Source organism: Notothenia coriiceps, unplaced genomic scaffold (assembly GCF_000735185.1).
Source record: "Notothenia coriiceps isolate Sejong01 unplaced genomic scaffold, NC01 NC01_scaffold00011599, whole genome shotgun sequence".
Taxonomy (NCBI): Eukaryota; Metazoa; Chordata; class Actinopteri; order Perciformes; family Nototheniidae; genus Notothenia; species Notothenia coriiceps.
In genome coordinates, this window is record NW_011344300.1 from 89,991 (window position 1) to 112,476 (window position 22,486).

A 22,486-nucleotide genomic window follows, 5' to 3' on the forward strand; every position below is an offset into this window, starting at 1 on the left:
TCATTAGTTTGCCAATGAGCTTGTGGAGTCTGTCTTTAATTAGAAACAGATTGCCTTTTTGTCTAGACAACCTTAAGAGGGACATGTAACACTTTTCAATGTGAGGACTGCCTGCCTGTCAGCGCAGCAGCCTTCTTAACCCCCTCTTCCCCTTCTTCTGCTGGAGAATTATTGGCTGACGTACCTCCACTTGTGTTTTATTATCTGAGGACGTATCCTGTTTTGGACATCACTATGGAGACCAAGAAAAACAAAAGGATAAGGTCTGAGCTATTTTTCAGATAATTTCCTTCACTCCTGGACGTACCCAGATTGGCTAGAATTACTCACCATTTATCCCAGACACAGGCGTGCTTTTACCATGTAGCTTCCTGGACTGTAGCATTAAGGACTATGACATCAGCATGCAAACATGTTGGGTAAGGGGAAACATAGAAATGGGACATTCCTTGTACTCAATCTTTGTTTTAGAGTCTGCTTTTACACTGTCATCCACTTGTATTTCCATATTTTGATATAAGGTTAAAAGGTCACCACTTGTGTTTCTAAAATGTCAGCTCCAAACATTTACAGAAACACATTCTCCACGTACCTGAATCAAGCAAATCAACGAGTTATTTACGATCATTTTTCAAAACAGCAAATAGCAACAGTGAGTTTCCCCTGATTGTATTAGTCAAATGAGCTGTGACATCACATGGATGTAATATAAGGCTCCCATTGCTTGTGGATTTGAGGGAGGACTAAACATCAGCAAACAACCAACAAAGAGCACTCTGTCGGTCCTGAGGGAGAGCGGACAACTCGGCTACACGTCTAACTGGTAAGTGACAGCCGAAACATAATAGGAGATCAATATTATCTGAATCTTCCTTGTAAAAGAAGCGAGCCGTGATCTGCCATGCCTGTGCCCAGCTGGTGTTGTACTAATCAGATATCAGAAAAAAATGATAAAGTGTCTATTTTCCAAATACTGCAACTTGTGATTCCTGGTTCATTGGTTTTGAATTCCTGTGTGTCCGAGTTTGTTGAGGCTGTGGAGCAGAGCACATGCTGATCAAGTGATCCGCCTCGGGAGTTCATGGGGGGGAAGAGACGGGATAACAGAGCAGTTGTTATCAGGTTTTTACGGCCTGAAGGAAGGGGATCCCCACACTGGTTGAAAAAAAATAGGTGCAGCTATATCAATGAATGCAAAATCTACTGATCTCTACCATCAAGAGAAGGTGAGACACTTAAGGCAACATTTGTTTTCTCATGCAATGGAGAAGGAGTTAGGCCTATTTTGATTCCATAACATGTCTCCTTTCAGACTAGTGAAAAGAAAACATCCAAAGTACCCATTTTGGTCTTTTAATCCACTTTGTCTATTTGTGTTTGGAGATTTCTCCCAAATACACCACATTTTACAAACAGATAATGTAACTAATCAAGTTTTACTGGGTGTAGTAGTAACACATTTCTACCTTATTTCTCTGTAATGCCTTGCAAAATGTATTGCCGTTTACAAAACATATCTCGAAAGGCTGTTTTGTTCAAATGTGTTTTTCTTATTATTCACTGAGCCACATATCTCCTCTTCAGTAGAATTTAAATACATCAACTTCCTAACTTTGTTTTTTAGGTGTGTTCAGGAACCAAATTTATGTAAAACAAAACAAAAAAGCCGATGAAATTTGATTATTTGTATATATCTTTAGGTCTGTTGACAGTATTTTCCGATGTATGTGGTGATAGAAGTAGATACTAAAAAATCCACCTTGAAAATCATTGGCTCTAAAATGTTTACAATATGAAACAATCATTTTGAACCAGGCTATATCCAATGTTCTGTTCTGGTAAAGTATTAAAATAAGCAAATATTTAATGAGATAATCCCTAAATTGTAATTTTAAACAAAACATTTCCAAACACTACAACAATTAATTATAAAAAATAAAATACACAAATAATAGTGATATTTTCATGATGATATCTACCAACTTGATGAGTCCACATGATGACAGAGTGTTCTGTAACTAACTTTATTGATGCCCTCACACACACTATCTTTCTGTCGTGTCATCTTTTTTACACACACTCGCTCTGTCCCTCACTCATAATACCACAGCATGAAAACAATATGTGTGTATTTACTAAGACAGCGCTGCCTTCATTGTGACAACATCAGCTGTGTGTCTGGGAGAAGTGGGGGCTGTCAGATGATAAGACAACAGCAGTCATATGTTGTCACACAGACTGAGTCCATAGACAGGAAACAGGCTCATGGTCCACATCATTGTTCATTGTGTCTCCCCATTTTCTCTGCTTACTGCTGCAGTCTAGTGGGTCTTTACTTCTTAAACAATTAGACTATCTCATGGAAAAGTTGAACTCTGCAAGAAGATTAGCCAGGTTTTTGCCCTATGTTCAATCCCCCTGCTGTTACTAATACAAGGGTGTGGTTCCTCTAAGAGGCAAGGTTAGAAAAAGGATAATCATAACTGGACTTCTGGTTGAATAAACCTGCAAAACATTCTAACACAACAATCTAACTTACATGTATAAAAGAAAAGTGCATGGAAACGATTTTCTGACCTGCATCATAGGACTTTGAAATGCTTTGAAAGAGTAATCAATTGGTTGGACTCCTGTTATCTGCTGCAGTGTTGATGCTCCCAAAACATTGATCATAGTTTTTACACATCAAGACTGTAAAAACTAAAAAATTAGAAATCAAATATCTCCATAATAATGTATGTTGCTTTTTTGTTTGTAGAAGTTGTAGCCAAAATGTGTTTGAAATCAATTTTTGGAAGTTGGGAATGGATTCAAAAACTTAATATAATCTTCTTGTTCCGCAACCCTATACTTTTCAGCACAATATTCAAACATGATAACCATGTGAGGATCTACAGGTAAAATAAATATATACTTCTGGGCTAACATTGTCAACACGTGGCATGATTTGGGAAGATCAGTGTTTTGTTGTGAGGTTAACACCATGTCTTCTTCCACAGACCAGTATGGGGCAGAACCAGGATAAACTTGAAGGGGGAGAACAGGGTGAGGGATCGGAGGACGCTAAACCGGGCCCTGACTCAGGAGCGGCAGACAGTCATTCAGGGGATGTCATGGAGGGAGGAAGCTCCTGTGAGGAAGAGGAAGAGGAGGAGGAGGCTGGTAACTCCAGGACAAATCTAGAGGAGCCAGACGCTCAGGACCTGGATGGGAGCCGCGGCCAGGAGCCAGCAACACCTTCTAGTGAGAAGCTCATAAATGTGTGGGTTAGTCCTTCTGCTGCAAGGGAGGTGAGACAGGGAGGGGCTGCAGGAGGAGGAGGAGGAGGAGGAGGCAGGACGGCTCCACTGGAGACAGACCTAAAGAGTAGTGTGAGGATTGAGGAAAGAGCCGGAGCACAGAGGCTTTTCAATCAACCCAAGAGAGAGAAGAAGACTGAGGTGCAGCTTCAAACATCATCAAAGAACAAGATGGAGCATCAGAACGAGGGGAGTGTCCCACTTGAGGAGATCCAAGAAGAAGACTTCTCATCTGAAGAGTTGGATGAAGAGTCTGGGCCTGCTGCTACCTCAGGTGATGCAATTGAAAACACTGAAGAAGACTCTGTGAGGATGAAGATGAGCAGATGTGGAGATCTTGCAGGAAGTGAGTCGTTACCGTCTGTTCAACCAAATCAGCATGGCACCATCATGGCTGAAGTTGAAGATGTTAAACTCTGCACAGGAACAGTGGAGCGCTTGAGTGTGAGGAAGGAGCCGCCTACAGCTCAACCCCAGCATCCTTTGAAAAACACGCTGCAGAAAGAGTCTCTATTAGACCTGAGCGATACCATTCACTGTAGACCTCCAAAGAAGAGAACAGAGAATAATACAAAAGAGGAAGCACGTGAGGGGAAGCAAGTTTTGAACCTCAACTCTTCAACAAAACCAAAGGTCACTGAGACTGATGATCAAAGGAAGTCTGCAAGGCCCAATCAACAAATGGACACAACTGAAACAACCACGAACCAAAAGATAGATTTACCAGCCGTTGAACCCAGTTCTATTTTGATAAAGCTACTAAGGAGAGATAGAAAGGAAACAACAGAGCTATCCACCGATAAAATCCAGCAATCTGATGTAAATACATCTTCGTCATGTGACAGGAAGGGGTTGAAAGAAAAACTGGCTGAAGAAAAACATCCAACCAAAGACCCTCATGTGGATATGAAGCAGACGGAAATGTATGACACTTCAACCTCAGATTGTCTTCAATCTCAGCCTGGAGTGATCGGTAACACATTGTGTGAGAACTCACTCATAAAATCCCTCTGTCCCAAAGATGATTGTCAGATTGCGTGGGAGAATATCAACTCAGCAGAGGCTTCAATCAATGAGGATATGGAGATAAAAGAAAACCTGTCTTCAGACAACCTACAATCAGCTGTCTCACATGAGAGTACGTCATGCGAAGTGAGTATTGTGATTTCTGAGGAATTTGCACCTTTATCAAGGTCTGATTCAAAGTCTCCCCCCACTAAAAGGGATGGACAAAGTGCAGACACATGCAATGTACTTATTGCTGAGAAGACAGACACCAGAAGACCACCTCTACAAGTAAAGAGTGACCGTGAGCGCCCAGCTGATCTGCAGTTATCTGGCTCTGCATGCTCAGATGCACAACCTGTGACGGGAAGGAAGGTGAAAAACTCCACTGAGGACACCGTTTTGGTTGCAGCTGGCACAGTTATCTCTGAGGAAAGCCACCAGATCATGAAGGAGGATCTTAATATGAAACTTAAAGCAAACACATTGCCACAACAGCCTGATGAACAACCTGGCAAACAACCTGGCAAAGAGGGGAATGATGATGTCTCAGTGAGAGATAAATCCCAACACAGCCCTAAATCCAGGCCTGTGTCAGCACTCATAATGGAGACCATTCAATTGCATGAAAAGCTACAGCACCACGACCGGCCAAAGTCAGCTGAAGTAAAGTGTGATGAGCAGGGCCATTCTGTGAAGGTGGCACAGATGAAGGCGGCTTTCGACTCTGCTCAGAAATCCCCTGACAAGGCAATTCAGAGGAAGCCATCCATGAGAAAAGGTAAGGTTAAAACATGTCCTATTGCAAGAATAGTATCAAATGATATAACCCTAACCCTATTATATATATACCAGGTTAACAGGGTGTCAAGTAAATTGTTAATGAATGAGTTAATTGATATATAAAAACAATAAACCAATGTTATCCTGTTCCATAACCGTGATAATTTGGGCAACCAGTTTCACCACAAACACTTGCATCAACCCTCCTCCAGCACTTTGCAACCTTGTTAAGAAAAATTGCTATATAAAGGGAGTTTATTATTATCCACTAGAATGAGAAAGGGTGAATAAATACAGTTTGGATGATGGAATACAGCTGTTGTCTTCTTTCAATGGTGGATGGATGTGTCAAATAACGCCATCTTGTGGTGCGGTGATACACATGTGGTACACTGTGTTCTTCAGGAGAATCGGGATTGTTTTTCCTTATTAAATTATATGTAGAATAATAACATTGTTTAAGCATGTTCCACTGTTCAACGCGCATCACACATTGGAGTTTTGTTTACATTCATGGATATTTAAAACCTCCGTTACAAAAGAGGATCAAGGCATTACTTTCTCTCGTACACTTTTTTATATTCTCAAATTTGGTTTCCATATACATCCCCATTCATTCACTGTTGCACGTAAAGTCAACACATAACACACAGTCTACCAAATGTTTATTGCCTCGCCTTACAATGATCCATAAATACATTGTATAATATGTGTACGCACAATGATGCTTCTCTAATAATAAGGTTAATAGAGAGATAGTGATTGATGGATAGTAAATATATAAAAACAGATAATAGGGGTGACATCACACAGGAGATTAAAACGCCATAAAAGCCACCATGAACAAACAATTGATGGTGATTTTCGGTAAATGGGAACCTGAAGAAAGGAGGCGTGAGATCCGATCCTTGTTGTCCAAAACGACATTTCGATTGGCTGTTGAGGCTGTCCGTCAAAACCAGCTGATCCACTCAGAGCTCGCCAAGCCAAAGCAGGGGGCGGGACTAGCGTCAGAGTGGCGAAAGAGCACAGAGCACAGAGCGGTGTCAGCAGCAGCGGCTCCGGCAGAGGGAGGAATCAAGTGGTGAACGCGTTGGGCTGTGATATAGCATTTCGGGAATACTTTAATTTTCCTCTCAGAAGGTAGGTCACAGATTCATTTTGAATGTTTAGAACTGGTTTGACCCCCCACCCCCCCTTTCTTTTAAAAACACTCAGCGTTCGTCCACCTTCCAGACAGACAGGAAAGTGCACACGCTAGCTAAAATGTATGGGGATAGTCTGTTTAAAAAAAAAAAGCTAGCACTAGCCTTCAACGGCTATTATCTGACAATGCCTAAAAGTTTCTCAGCGATTATCAAAGCAATAGCTGGTTTCACGGTGGGGTTTTTTTTCCTCTTGGTGTTGTGGGTGGGTTTGGTGGATAATTTTACGACATGAAATGTGCTGTTGCACGTTATTGAGCGGGGTGGGGTAGCTAACCACAGTGCGGCAGGAAAACTTATCTCTGAACGATAGATCCACAGACATGGAGGTGCAGCAGGCAGCACAACCGCGCCCTGGCCCCTGGCACCCTGTTAATGTTCATACTAAACAATGGGATCCAAACATACCAAGAATCTACTCTTTCATTATTACAGAGGATATATATTATTTTTTTTGGACAATCTATTTTGATTTAATTCCAATATCCGCAATATTTACCCAGATGCCAGGTTCAGATTTGACCCACTAAAACACACTGGAGACAAATGGGAAAGTGTCACAGCATAGAAGCGGTGGCTGCCTCCATGCTAGCAGCTACAAACGTTAACCAAATGCATTGACAATGTGTCCTGCACCAGCTATGCTTGTTTGGCCATAACACGTGCAGAATTGTTGGTATGAAATTATGCAAGTCTGTGCAAAAACGACCTTTATTTAGTTCTAGTCAATGAGGGCAGACAGGAATATCGTGTTGCTTCACCTGAGCAGTGCTGAGTCCCTACAGTATTATATTGACAGCTGCCTTTTTTCCGAGTACTTGAACCTACAAAAAGTGCACATTATTTAGTCTTGCTTGTATTTTCCTGATGAGACTGATATTGGTGTTATATTTAAAGTTTCCTAGACCACATATGTTGTATTTGAGTAACTGGTATTTGGCATTGACTGCAATAATCAACTACCTAATCTTCTGCCCCCTAGCTCTTCAGATAATGTTCTGTTTCAGCCCTGGTGGTCACAAGTATCATGAATTGGCTTCACTCTTAACATTTGACTTGGCTCTGCCTTGAAGCTGGGAGTAATGTGATTTTCAAATACCAGTGCAATCTTGGAACACAATACATTGACACAATACACAATACTTCTCACTTGGCAGTCATAAATAGTCCCTGCTGCAGTCGTGCCCTAGTGGCTGTGTGATGACCCAAATAGTCCTCTGTGTGACCCCCAGTCTGTGCACCACCACCGGCTCATTTACTTGCTCATGACTAAAGGGCAGTTTGATTTGTAATGGCAGTGTTTAGTGTGCCGAAAGGGCAACATGATTTGCATATACCCCATATTGATCGTGGTTACTAAGTCCCTGTGTGTAATCAGCTCTGGGGTTGCAGGAGTGTTCTCCCCTAGACACGCTGTGGGATGCAGAGCAGGTGAAGGGCTGTCAGAGCGACCCCAGGGTCAACAGTCAACAGTACTAGCTGTGTTTGGGCTTGTTAACCATTCCAGACGCATCAAACTCTGCTGGTTGTACTAGGTCAGCACAACCAAGTGGGTCAGGAAGCAGAGGGAAATGAGCATAAGATGTGAGGGAGGGTTGGTTCCTATCAACTGCAGCAAGGACTGCTGCTGTGGACTGTGGTTAACTCACAAGTGCAACATCTTGAATTTGTTTGGAGATCATGAAGTTGTGTAACCATATCCGACATGGGATCGGGTTGAGTCCATCTGAAGTTATCCTTCATTACTATACTGAAATAGTTTAGAATAAGTGGTTCAGTCTTCTGTTTGTTTTGTGGACTAATAGAATTGTACATTCGTAGTACAGCAGCATATAAGCATTTCTCATATCACAGTTTGTTATATCAGGGTGTTGGGAAAATCAATAGTCATGTCGTAAGAAGCTATATGGTTGCTCAACAGTTTGGCATTTACATCTCAGTTGGACTCAAAGAGTGCATTCTTTAACATGTCTGACATACATATCAGTTTGTGTCCAGTCCTGTCTGTGCAAGATGTTATCTCAGTCCACATTTTCAAGAGAACTATCTGCCAGAAGCTATCAGAAAGACGTGCCAAAACTCAAATACTCCAAAGGTTTTAGATTTTACACTGTTTTGAAAATAGTTTTTCTCCAAGACAAGATGTCCAGCAGTTATTTCTGAGGACAGGTGCCGAGAAACATCTCATTATCTAACTACCTGCTTAGCATATTAGTTTGTTTGTTTGGACAGCCTGAGACTGAAGAGGATCACATATCTAAATCTGTGCCTCTACTAACTTACACAGTAGAAAACATAAATACAACCAAAGAACGACGGAAATGTTCATATTAACTAGAATTGTTTACTACGGTGTGTGTGTGTGTGTGTGTGTGTGTGTGTGTGTGTGTGTGTGTGTGTGTGTGTGTGTGTGTGTGTTGTGTGTGTGTCGTAGAGTACGCGACGACGACACTGTGTGTGTGTGTGTGTGTGTGTGTGTGTGTGTGTGTGTGTGTGTGTGTGTGTGTGTGTGTGTGTGTGTGTGTGTGTGTGTGTTCAAATGCTCTAACCAATAAAAAGGAAACAAATAAACATCTGTGGCTCTTGCAGGATTGTAACCAGTTTGTGCAATACCATTTTTGACCTGAATGAAATTATTAAGATTTCCATTGCCATATCTCTACACTGTAGCTATGTACAAATGACAATAAAAGCCTTGCAACTTGAACGGCCAACCAGTCATTCTCCCTTCCTACTTGTGTGAACTTTGCCCGTGCTATCGTTGCACGTCAGCAGTCGGTTAATGAGCTGTGAACAATAGTTGTTAACATTCATTCTGATGCTTAGATTCATAATGATAATAATTGGGGAGTGGCTTTGGGGGGAATCCTGAAGGGGATGGGCTATTGGTGTCGCCAAGTTGGACCGTTTCTCAGTGGATTTAGTGAGTTTTGGAGCTAGTGGTGTTCTCTACGGTCACTGGAAAAGACGGCAACATTAGGCAGGGTTTCTCAATTGGCAATTTTACGAGCTTATTTTTGCTGGCTTTTTAATTGTTACCTTCCGAGCTTAAAATATATACATTTTAATATTGGCCTTATTCTGCGTGTTAGATCTGTTACATATAGGTTGTACTATGATTCCCACCTTTTATATATGTTACAGGGTTTTTTAGAAATATGTTTGCTTGGAATCTCGATCAAAGTGAAGTTCAGACGTCCTCTTTCAGTTTCTCTCCTCGTTCTATTTTTTAATTCTGGGTAGTTAGGCAATTCCAGCAGATGCACGTAGACGAATACAATTTCTTCCATTGGTCTTTCCCACCACAGCAGACAACATCTGTTGAAATGGAGCACATTGCTCATTGGGGGAGGGGAAAGAAGTCGAACAGGAAGGGACCATTTTTAGTGTACTTTTATTTTTATGAACACTAAGCAGGGTTTTTCCAATTGTCCTCTTGTTGTGTCTGTTGTGTTGAGCACCTGATGGTCAATGACTAACAAAGACTTAGTCAGAGGTTTAAGTTTTGTTACTCAGTCAAGTAACCCTACATCTAAACACTTGTATTAGCTAAAGCTTTATAGGATTTTAATATGGTCATTTTTAAAACCTCAACTTTTAAGCAGGATTAGAAGTTTAGGATTTGGCCTTTTACGTCTCGCCACACAAATTCATAGACAGTTGGGAATAGGGTTTGGGCTGTCGTGGAATTTTTTTTTGTATGCAAGGTCAGCATCAAACTAAATAAACAGACATGTTCTGAAAGTCATGTTTTCCATGTTTGAAATCTCAGGAGTCTTTTTTTTTTTTAAATAGGGAAATTGGCAAATCCTCAGCATTTGGCTTCTGGTGTTGAAATCCTTTCACCTGTCAATGTCTGAAAACTCTACAGCCAATGTTATCATGTACATACTTTACCTAGTTAGAGCTATTTCAATGGGGCCCATAAGTGGTTCTGTCTATACGTTACCTTGCTTTGATTTGGACTTTAAGCCACGTTGCTGTTGCAAACCTCATTTCCAAGTATAAAAGAATACAATAGCTTTCCTTGAAACACTGGTGTGAAATGTATTGTGTTTGTAGTTGAAATTGCCCAGCGCACAGACTGCGTGGTCACTGGGGGCGGGAGAGAGGTGAAAAAACAGCACCTTATCTCATTGTTGCAAAAAGCACTGGAATGCAGCTGGAATCTGATTACAATGGTGGTCCGTGGCCTTGGTTACAGGAAGGGGATTTAGGTGGCGTCTCATGCGGTCTTGGTGACAAAAGGCAAAAGGCAGCAGTGTATGGGGAGCACTGAGGCGACATCACTGGTGTGTGTGTAGCGGCGGCGAGGGGTGGCATGGGTAGCAGAGTGTGGGAAAGCTAAGTCTGGGAGCGTTACTGACTCTGCAAAGTTACAATACTTTCTGACGATAAAAAAACAACACTGTAGAATGTCTTGCCATTTTTCCTTGCTGTATAGGCTCTATATTGTAGGTATTCTAGCCAGCAGTTGTTACGAGGAGGGACGTACCTTTTTACTATACATGGCCTACAGTGACCTGGATGTTGGATATCAAGTTGACGCATAGCAGGGAAGTCAGAAAAACAACAATGATGAAAAGCACCAATAAACAAAATTGTAAAACAGATTAGAGCTGTTAAGAAATCTGATGGAGCCTTGTTTTACTCGCTGATTGCGTGTTTTTATTATCTATTCAAGCTCAACATGTTGTTTAAAAGGCCAATTGATGTCAACATAAGAGTCAAATAACTCCTTCTCAGAAATATGGAACTTGGCATGTTTGCTGTTGGAAGCTAATGACATGGCAACAGGGATACCTTTATTCAACGTATAGTATACAGAAATACACAGTAGTTCCCTCAAATAAATAACTTGGTTGTTGTGCAGACTGTAAGGGGATGTCATAATTCTGCTCGAGCTATGCAGGCCCGGCCTCTTCCACATCGGCTCAGCCTGATTTGTGGTTAGGATTTTCATGTTATGTCACATGTGACTCACCAAGTGCCATCCCCTTTGGGTTTCACAGAGCCGTGAGTTTTAATCCTGGTTAGGTTCCCTGCTGTAGCAAGTATCTTATTGTCTGCTGTTGTAGCTAAGCAGTTTAGTAAGACATTTCTCTTGGAACCGAGCCCCATGTGTTGACCTCTCAGAAGTCTTGATGTACCGCTGCTGTGTCTTTGTTTTCAGGATGGGGCAATGGTGTGTAATCCATCGTATTGTATTTGAGCCCTGTCAAGGAGAAACCAGTTTGAGTACAAATAGCCGTTGGCAGAATGGGGTGGCCTGTGTTTTAATTGGAATGTGTGAACATAACTGAATATGGCAGCGATGGACAGCATTAATGGTCTCCTGTCACCAAAGACGTGCCATAATCTTACATGTTGATGCACCGGCTCCAAAATCTATACACAGTTGCTAGGGACAAAAGATTTTGGCCATTTTGCCAAATCACAAAAAAATCAAGACATTTATTGGTAATTTAGGAAAAAGCACAGAGACATGATCTGTGTTTTTATTCTTAAAGTATGGTCACAATAACTAATGAAAGTACACTATAGCACTCACAAGACCAGCATTTCCTTAACAGAATACTCATGTAACTGGAGTGGAGGAATGCAGAGTGGGATGCTTAAAAGTGTGTCACACATGTCCCATTTCCTGTTGGTCATTTCCTCAGGCTGTGTGGTCCTCCTTTTGTCTCTGCACATCAGAGTCAGCTCTGCGGGCTCAGAAGGCAAAAAGGTACTCGGCTCTCCTTTCGTCTGATTTGCCAAACAGATTTCTGGAGTCTTTTTGCTTGAATTAGGGCTGGCTCAGTGAGCTGTAAGTCTCAGGAGAGTGTCACTGAGTTGCAAACACTCCCCCAAGGTGTGTCTCTCTGTCTCTTTCTCTCTCTCTGGCTGGGTCTGACGCTGTCCTACTGGTCCCAGCCTTTTACTGCCTCAAGAAAACCCCTGATGACATTGTTCATGCAAATGTCAACCCATGATCATTATGCGTTCTTGTTTGGGAAAGGGGATGGGTCACTGAATAGTTAATAATTGATTTTTTGAGGATTCACTGTTGACTCTCTGTTGCTTTTTTTTTGTTTTGATTTTGTACAATTGAAGCATCGGATGTGACTTCATCATTCAGTGGTTTTTTATTTGTATTTAAAAGCTCCAGTGCATGACGAAACCAGCCGTCGAGTGGTTGTTAAATATAGATATATTTCCTTTGTGTTGAGAATGACTGTTCACTATTAATTCCTGTCTTTCTCTGTTAGCAGCAGAAGTCTAACAGGAAGCTGGCTGTCTGGATAAGGCCTTTGCTAGTTAAGCAGAATTACCCTGCCCCCCCCTGGTTCCTGTGTGCTGCTCTTTTAAATCCTGCCTGGTACCACATAAACCATACCTGGGTCACTAATTAAAAGAAGCGTAATGTGTGCCACAAAATAAGAAAAGTACAGCACTGTGTTTGCTTATCTGTCTTGCCTTACAGAATTGCACTAACCCCTGTAGATGCAATGAAGCAGACATGAAATGACATATTTGATGCTTTAATAATTGGTGCACAATCGCATCACTTCCACTGAGGTAATTCACCCCACAACAAAGAGGTCCAACACTTGAGGTTAGTCCAGCTGCTTCACTCGAATCAAGTCAATATTGGTGTCACTCAGGACAGCTATGCTTGTCAGTGTGTGTACATATTGATTCACATTTTTACACTTAACTGGCCCCTAAAATGACTGCATTAACAACTCGAATTTGGTGCCAAACCACCGTACGCAGGCCATACAAGTATCCATCAATGTTCTGCTGTCCCAGGTCTCTTTGTAGGCTCACTTGCTTCAAGCTCAGTTCATCAGGTGTGGGATAATGATGCTCTTAAATAAGAGTTGCCCTTGACATTTAATTTTTTTGGTTTGGCATTTGCTCATGGCGGGGTTAAGACCTGTCTTTCTCTTTGGAGGACCTGAGATGCTTCTGTTACTGCCTGGGAGGTTTTAACACAAGTCTTGTCCTGTGTAGCTCTAAGGTGTGAGGTGATTAACAATGATTCCAGGTCTGTGGTGTGCCGGAAGTTATCAGCTATTCTGATTTTGAGTCCAGGAATGAAGCTGTTGAGTCAAAAGTATATGTGCCTGTGCGACGCTCCTGACACAGGAGTCGTGATCGACATTGAGGGAACTCCCAAATTGTAAAAAACATAAATGATTGCCTTCCGGAAACTAGCCCTAATGTTACTTTTTTTGTTTAATGTTTTTTCTTCTATGGTCTCACCCCATGTATCAACGGTGAGCGTCCAGTGACTAAGAAATGGTGATTTCTTCCTGAAAAGGTTCGTCAGGAAACAACGCTACCACACAACAAGGCACACTCACCAAGACGCAGTGTTGCATAGTCAGCTGAACCCCACCCAGTCTGCTCTGACCTACATCGTGCACACCGATAGCCCAACCCTCTCTTCATAGAGGCTTTAATCCAAACTGTCAGTTTGAGCAACAACGCATAGGAATAATTGACTCCTTTATCTGTGACTGTAACATAGGTCACATTAAGATATCATCCGAAGCATATTTGTCCAGAACTAGTCCTGATTTGTTCCCTTAAAAGTAGTTGATTATTACAAGAGTAACATATGATGTTGAACATGTCCTTCTGTAAGAGCTAAAGGGTTGAGTGACTGGGGATCTGTGTGCAGGCCCAGACTAACCTCACGAATGCAGTGATTGTTTCGTCAAGGCCAGAAACACTATTGTTGTGATGAAACCGCACATTTTACATTCTACATAAAACAATGTATTTTTCTGCTGCAAATGTACAGAGTCAAGAGCAGCAGGATAGTTTCACTCATCTTTCTGTTTTTAAGAATGGTAAAAGATCCAACGCATTTACGTGGGTTAGGTGTCATCAATGTCATTAAACATTTATGGAGGTGATAAGCCCTTATAAAACAAACTGATGATTTAAAAGGGCTCTCCTTAGTAACGCCATCATAAAACTGGACTTGATAGGTTACCCTTGGCTTTTTCCGAAGACAAGGTGGCTGTTTGCAAAGGACAATTTCCCCATTCCTATAGTGTGGCAGAAAGAGTTACATTTCAGGTGAGAAATAGACCATACAGTCAGGCTGGATTTTCATATCTGAAACACTTAAGTCATTCTTCACAAGGTTCAATAGTTGAGAGGCACCATGTGCTCTGTAACAACTCAAAATAAAGCTCTGCTTGTTCTCTCATCATCTCAACCTCTTCATCTCGTGTGCTGATTGGTCTGGCTTCCAGCTGCTCTGCACTACGCATTGCCAATGGATGTTTCAGCAACTAAAATCATGTAGAGAAACCTGAACCTTTTTAAATGTGGTCATGTTTTGCAAGGCCAGGTGTCATTTCAAATGTAAGTTTAACGGTTGTTCACATTTGACATCTTAAGTACCTTTTTAAAAACATAAGTTTGTATTTCTTACGGTTGTAATGTTTTCCTCTCCTGTGTTGGTATTTCCCTGATGTTGCTAGGCAGCATGTCTGTGTTGCTAAACATGTCTTTGAGACAGAGCGCAGCTAACCATACACCCGTGCTATGCCCGTGGGATAAAGGGAATTTTTAGAACTGTTTTTATATATTTAAAAAAAAAAAGCATCTCATTGAGTAGGTAAATCTACATTCTATTCAAAGTCAAAGGCAGATTTGTAAGCTCAAATTAAATGTATTGACAAAATAATTGAGAGTATGGATTTCACATTACATGTCATTTGTTAGAAGCTTTTATCCAAAGCGACTGACATGCTCAATACTGTGGGCAATCCTCACAGGAGCAATTTGGGGTGAAGTGTCTCAGGGACACAACGACATGCTGACTGCAGTGGGGTTTGAACCTGTGCTCCCTGATCCAAACACCAACGCACTAATAATAATAATACATTACATTTATATAGCGCTTCTCATCTGCCAACACAAATCTCAAAGCGCTTCACAACAAAGAACACTGATACAATTTGAGAGATTAAACAAATAATAATAATAATAATAATTTCAAAACAAATAATAAAAGTCGGAGATAGCGATTAAAAATGGCAGTACTCCAGGTTTACCATGCTCAAATTTTATTGGAAGGCCTGCCGAAAGAAGAGGGTCTTAAGGCCGGTTTTGAAGACCTCGGTGGAAGGGGCAGATCTCAGCTGATCTGGGAGGGAGTTCCAGAGGCGCGGGGCGAATGAGTAGAAAGCTCCGTCTCCCATTGTTCGGACTGCACTAGTCCACTGCGCCACAAGCCTCCTCCTCCTCCTCCTATCACAATAAAAAAAATCTAGTATGCGATGCCAATACCAGTGAATTTTCAGGATTCTCAATAGCAAATTCAATACCAGGGAAAAAAAACAAAATGAATCTAATGCAATACGTCATACACTTTTATTACTATCTGCATAGTTTTCTGTTAGGAAACTAAACACGTCAGGTAAGAGCTTAAGTTCACTATCACTCCTCCCACTGAGTTGACCATGGATACGTTATTCCCCGTTTGTCCTTTTCAGGAAGAAAAACAGATTGATTGATTCTATGGTATTTGTCACGGTCACAGACCATGTCCTATTTTCACCCAATTTATTTCAAAGGGTTTTTATTTCATATTTGCTTAATTGAATCATGACATGTTGGATGAAGGATTTGAGCTGAACAGTATCCCTCATTGTCCAGTTTGTGTAGACAGAACGTAATGCACATAATGGTTGGCTTTGTGGCTTAATCACTTTTTAAAGTTATATTTCCAACTGTGCTTGATTTATATCCCTGATTTGACAAGGATGCTGACTGATGTCCTGATTGGCTCTGTCTCAGTAGGTGTAGTGGAGTTATATGTACCAGGAGAATCAGTGGAAGGGGCTCTTCACTGCGTTAGGGCACATCAGCATTTAGTGTAGAGGGGAGTTTCTACCGAAGGGCGGAGTCTTCATCAACTCTAATAAATCTAATGCATGTGGCTCCTCATTTAGGATTGCTGGTGTTTTCTACAGATACATCATTCAACATCAGCACTGAGGAGCGCTGTCTCATGTATGTTAACTGGACAGTATCATAAAAGGATTCACTTATAGTTTGTATTGTAAATATTCATTTTTTTAATCTTTTAAATAAAACCTTTATAGTCATAACAATATCAGAACGCAGCCCAAGAAGCAGTTTGAGCTGGATTTTGACCCAACTCTGTAACTCCGTCTCTCACCAGACAGGTCTCTCTCTGATTTAGTTGTGCTTTCACATGTAGCTTCTACTCCAGCAGCATTATGAGACAAATCTGCTGCTCCGAAGGAAAGCAAATAAGCCTCACTCATCCCTCATGACAAAGTGGTCATTGTTGAGTATCGACCTGATCTAGAATTGTAACTCAACATTCTAGAACTGTAACTTGCCATTCTAGAATTTTAAATTCAACATTCTAGAACTTGTAATTCAACATTCTAGAATTTAAATCAACATTCTAGAACTGTTACTTAACATTATTAAATAGTTTGAACACATATTTTACTTTGAACTTGGCATCAATCTTATGGAAACCAAGGAGACCTTCAAAGTGTCATTTTGTAACCTTTTTTAGTGTTTTGTTTTTTATATAAAAAATGTACCGCAGCTCAAATCGTCTATCGTGACATTACTATAAGGAAGAGCGATTCCTTTTGTTGCCTTCAAAATGTCTTTACTGAGCTTTTTAACAATCATTCATCTAAGAGGAGTTCTGCCTTGGATTTCAGTTCATTGCACTTAGTGTGCGTCAGCCTTTCCGAAATAAATGAAAGTCAGTTTCATAGATGAAATGCACTTCTGATCCAGGACAATTCAGAGTAGGATTAAATAAATCCTATGTAACTCAGTAAAAACCAAATCCTCAATTTAGGGAAGATTAAAACTCAAGTGTCATTAACTGTTTACTCCTAATGTGAACAAATGTATCCTTTAGCACACTTCCTGCTATTGGACACATCACAAATAAACAGTTGGTATGACCGACGTTTTTATCAAAAGCTTTGAGCTGTTAGGACACGCCCATATCCCTGCAGGAAGAACTTCCTGCTTGTGTTGTGATCCTTGTTCTGTCGGAAACATGCCATACAAGAGTTTCTCTCTTACACTAATCCGTTCTCTCTTGCTCCGTATCACACTCTCTCTCTTTACACACAAACGGACATGCATACACACACACACACATTCACAATGGAAACCACCTCCAAAACATATCCCACATCCTGCGCTGCTCCTTTATCATGTTGGTGATTCAGGCTAGGAAACTGTTACCATGTGCTGCGTCGAAAACTAAGAGTTTCACAAAACCAAGACTCCTTGAGAGGGTTGCAGGTCAGATTGGACCTCGGTCAACTTTGAAAGTGGTCTGTTATTTTAGGCGAAGCATTTGGACTTGTAGCTTTTGAATGGGCTTGTTTTCCGCATATTCCTGTCCTGTTGAAAGTGTTAGCTGAACCAGCTACAAAGTCTGTTTGTATTGGGTATATCCTATTTTCTTTGCAACTGGCCCCTTCCCCCTGTGACCCATGAGAAGCGTGTTTCAGATGTTTGATAATTCGGCACAGTGCAGAGGAGAAGATTATCCACCCTTTTTGTTTTGTTGTTTATTATTGTTATGCTGCATCTTTGTGAATTAGGAACATTTTAAACCCCATAGATATTTGGTTTAGTAACAGGTGCCCCATATACCCACTTTTTCTATGGGATCAGTTTTGAACTCTACATGCGATCACAGGGGTGAGGAAAACCCCACATGGCTTTATATTCTTACACTCGGAGTAATGAAGGGCAGTGTGGCAAAAGTGACGCTGAAATTGTTGGCACCACGTTGCCCAGAAATTCCAGGGACACCCTTAGTGAGGCTGGAGCAGTAATGGCCACACTGAGGGTGAAGAAATGGATTATATGTTGTGGGAAAGAAAGCTTACGTGTGTTCTAAAAGCTTTGCTGCCGTATTGTGTTCTCAGATCTTTCAAGTAGCTCTAGTTGTCCATATGTTGGTTCATTGTACGGCTCTTAAACTGCTAACACAAAATCTTCCCCTCTGCTCTTTGCACAGATATGAGTCGACAAGTTGTACGTACGAGCAAATTCCGTCATGTGTTTGGCCAGGCGGCGAAAAATGACCAATGCTACGATGATATCCGGGTGTCAAGGGTCACATGGGACAGCTCCTTCTGTGCAGTCAACCCCAAGTTTGTTGCCTTAATTATTGAAGCCAGCGGTGGAGGAGCTTTCCTCGTCCTCCCTCTTCACAAGGTAAGTGTAAAGTGCATCATGTCCTAGTAGTTAATGCCATTAAGACAACTAGTGAGATAAACAAAATGTGTAGGCTTGTTTGCATTTGTTTTTTCAGTAGCACATGCTGCCTAACAATGCTTTGATGAATCCCTATAGTTTATTAATTATTCTTACTGTTTACACTACTATGTCTTGATTTGTTTATTTTGTACATGAATGAGATGTTTATAAGAAGGACAACATTGTCAGTTTAGTGTCTGTTCATCCAAAACTGTGATGTGTGTGTGTGTGTGGGGTGAAATGAACATCTATGTTTTGAAGCACAACAAACACGTGAACAATCAAGGGTTTCCTTTTTCCATGTTTTGTTCACGTTAAATAATCATTTGCATTGAAAACTTAGCCTCTCGAACTGCTGGCTTGGTGCCGGTGTCCCTCAGGCTTAATGTTTGCCTAAGTTGTTTTATACACCCTCATGTGTACAACAGAAACTACTCCAAAGCCCTGGAGCGAACCTGATCCCTGCCTCCATATAAGGAATCACTCCACTCTAGAAAGACTTTTGGTTTGGCAAGACAGCATTTAAAAACTGTTCCAACTGTAAACAAGTTAGCTCCTCACTTTTGTTTTACCCCTGCTGTCATAATTGGGCTAATTAAGGTGCACTAAAGAGCTCCCTGTATCCCACAGGGGGCTATGGCCTGTCCCCAAGAGAGCCCTTGGGTGCCATTATGCTTGATGGTGGTGAATTGCTAGCTGTTGTTGTTTCTTTTTGGCAGCTCTTAGCAATAGCCAAGTGGCAGGTCCTGACACTGAGTGACATAAGTACTGCAATACTGTTGACAGTTGTAACCTGGGCCTGTAATTAGTGCACAGCAGTCGGTCCCGTGTCATCTGAGAAGGCTCTGGCATAGGGGACCGGATCCTTGGGCCTGTCATCGCACAGCTTACACCTCTCAGCACCTCATTCCACACAGAGCTTGTGGTGGTGGGCTGCATGCTCCACCAGTTTCACATCCCTGCTGCCCCTGTCTCTGTTTGTTCGATGAGCTCTGCATGCCCGTCCTATCCCAGGAGAGCATTGGTGTGTCTACCGAACAACGTCTATTTTTCACCACTGAAATATAAAGTAGTAAGAGGCTGAGGTCTTTCTGTGCAGAGCAAACCTCAGGCAACTTCCTCAAGTGAGAGATTGAAAAAGCTTTTTTAGATCTTCCATCATATCCAGACTGCAGGCGTGACAGAACAATCCTTCAGATTGAGTGTTTTCCTCATTTCAACAGGCCATGCAGTCAGACACTGGAGCTGAAAGGGGAATGCCATGTTGTTTAAGACCAATAGTATGTTAATTGTGTATGTATGCAATGCTTTGGGCAGTGTGTGCTCCCAACAAACCAGTTCAGCAGCCTAGCATACAAAGAAAAGTTTAGCTGTTGGGACATTGGAACAACATTCATTTTGGATCTTAAATCAATGGGAATTAAAAAAACAAATCACTTTTTCTCAAATGAATTCCGTTGGTCCATCTGGAAATCTCAGTGTAGCCTCAGCTTGCAATGCAAGTCTTAAAAGTGGGATGATCCTGTCCCATGCAGCCGGTCTGACTAGAGAGCACACTGCAGTGGATCAGCAACGCCCAAATGCTTTAAGGGCACAAGATCATTTTTAATACACTGAATGAACAAGGATTGTATCCTCTTAAATGAAAAATAACACAATTATTTGTATATGCATCATAATGCTTTTGTTATTGGGCTGACTGTGTGTTGTACTTTATTATCTTTTGTCTGACATACAGTAGCTTTGCTTTGTAGATACTGCTCTAAACCTTATCGAAGAACACTTTGTTAAAATCACCTGGTCCTCATTTCATTTTTGTTTCAAGGGCACACATCCCCTAAACCCCCCACCCTCCCATCCCTAATGTGAGGGTGCATCTGTCCGGCTCACCCATCTGCCCGGGCTGTGCTGCTCCCAGTCTCTGTGGGCAGCCAGCTGCTCAGGCCCTTTGTCCCGTGCTTACTCCCAGCGCAGCCCTTTGTCATAACCACACTTCAGCTGGGGGGAGGCAGAAGTGTGATGATGCTCCTTCCCCCTTTTACAATCAACCCATATGCAACTGGGCATCGCTTTGTTGAAGTGATGCAATGACAGGAGGAGGAAGAATTGCTGAAATGATTACACTTCAAAAAATGGTAAATGGTTGGAAAAGCCTCTCTTGGAGTTCGCAGGTTGATGTCATGGGTCTGTTACTTGACTTGAGGTCTGAGCCTCATTTTAGGTTGTCAAGCAATAGAGCCGATGCTTTGTGTGACTCAGGAGGGTGAGGTTAGTGCGGCAGGCCGCTGTGACTCAGCACAGCCATGGCTATTGTTGCTTCCTCCTGTCAGAACACAGGCATTTATAGAGAGGGCATCAGATGTCCAGCTCAACACATGTCATCCCCTTGCCTCATGCTTTCAATCTCCTCCTTTCTCTTTCTTAGCAGGATGCCTGCTAATTTATTCCCTGATTTCCATATGAAGGAAGCGGTGGGAGTGAATGCGGCTAGCAAGTGTTCAGTGAAACATTCCTGATAATTCCTCTCCGTCTGCTCGGCACATGAGAATGGAAGTCTCGGTAAATCATTACTGTGATTTTTAATCCCTTAACTAGAACGTATCTAAGCATGCAGTTGTTTTTTAACCATCAGCATTTTATTTTCCATGCAGACGGTTCACTTTGTCAATTGTAAGCATCTTTCATTTCCTCTTAGTCTCTTTTCTTTTTTAAGATTGACCTTGACTACAGCATAGCACAGTGCATAGCGTGTTACTTCATGTAGATGGCATGTTCCACTTTCAAAAGCTGCCTCTGTACTGAAAGGTTGATCAGATGTGGAGTGTGTATTTGATTTGGATTCAATCCTTCAAAGCACCATTCATCCAGTGCTCAACCTTTGCTGTAAGTAATCCCTGGGTGTGCACATCGACACAATCATTCTGTTCTGTCTCCCAGTTACGCTGCTAACTGTCTATAATCACAAAAAGACCCTGGTTGTGCTTGGTATCCAGGGTCTTTCCCCATACTTTGGTCAGCTTGTGTTCCAAGACCTCTATACTGCTCGGTTGCCTCTGCCTTTGCCGCCTCTGCCGCTCAGTCCTGCTGACTGCAGATTTTACCATATATGGTCATTCACTGCTCCCTGCCTGACAGGCTTCCAAGACCATTTCCTCCCTGCCTTGCTATTGGCTGCTTCGAGCAGTGTCGGCACACATGTGAATTCTGGGATAGGCTGAAATATGAAGAGCGGCCAGGATGAGAAAACTGGGTTGAAGTCAGATGTTGTCTGTGTCACAGAATCACTCACTGCATGAGGTGCCATATTAGAATACTTACTTTAATGTGCTAGCCTGTATGACTGCTGGTAAACTGAATACTATTTATAATCTATGAATACAGAGCTTAGAGCACTGATGGCTCCTTTTAAAATAAATCCGACTTTCTTTTTGCTCAAACACAGCAGATGGTGTCTGCAATGCCTTTTCAATCATTTGATGCATTTAGAGTCTGCTTGATAAGAGCAATTCAATCACAAACTAACCACCGTTACACACATTCCACAAACAATCATTTTCAGTAGGCTGCCTTTCATATGTTCCAAGTACTCTCTGGAAATAAATGTTTGTGAATATCAAAATCTCCTCAGTGCAGTGTTAACAAAGAGATGGCGGAAGTTAAAGGCCCTGCCGACATTCATAGGATTTCTTGTCTTCGATGTTGCATGGACCTAATCACTACTGATCCTGTGTCATCAGCAACCACCAGCCAGGACTGTTCAGTCTCCTGTGAGCAGATAGCTCGTGCTGTCAGAGCCTTTAGATTAGATACTTAAAACAGATGTGATTTTAAAATCTCAGCTGCTCCAAATAGTTCCAAACTGGCAGCAGAGCTACCAGTTAAGTAGTGGTAAATAGCAGACTTGTT

The 22,486-nt window shown here is 41.7% G+C and overlaps 1 protein-coding gene across 1 annotated transcript in view; it reads left to right on the forward strand.

Moving 5' to 3' along the window:
* The first annotated feature begins 6,120 nt into the window (after positions 1-6,120).
* coro1ca (coronin, actin binding protein, 1Ca) overlaps positions 6,121-22,486 on the forward strand; it is a 38,135-nt gene continuing 21,769 nt past the window's right edge. The window contains exons 1-2 of the mRNA XM_010772702.1: positions 6,121-6,230; positions 18,339-18,538. Coding sequence (XP_010771004.1) covers positions 18,341-18,538 — 198 coding nt within the window. The 5' untranslated portion in view covers positions 6,121-6,230; positions 18,339-18,340. The remainder of the gene's footprint in view (positions 6,231-18,338; positions 18,539-22,486) is intronic.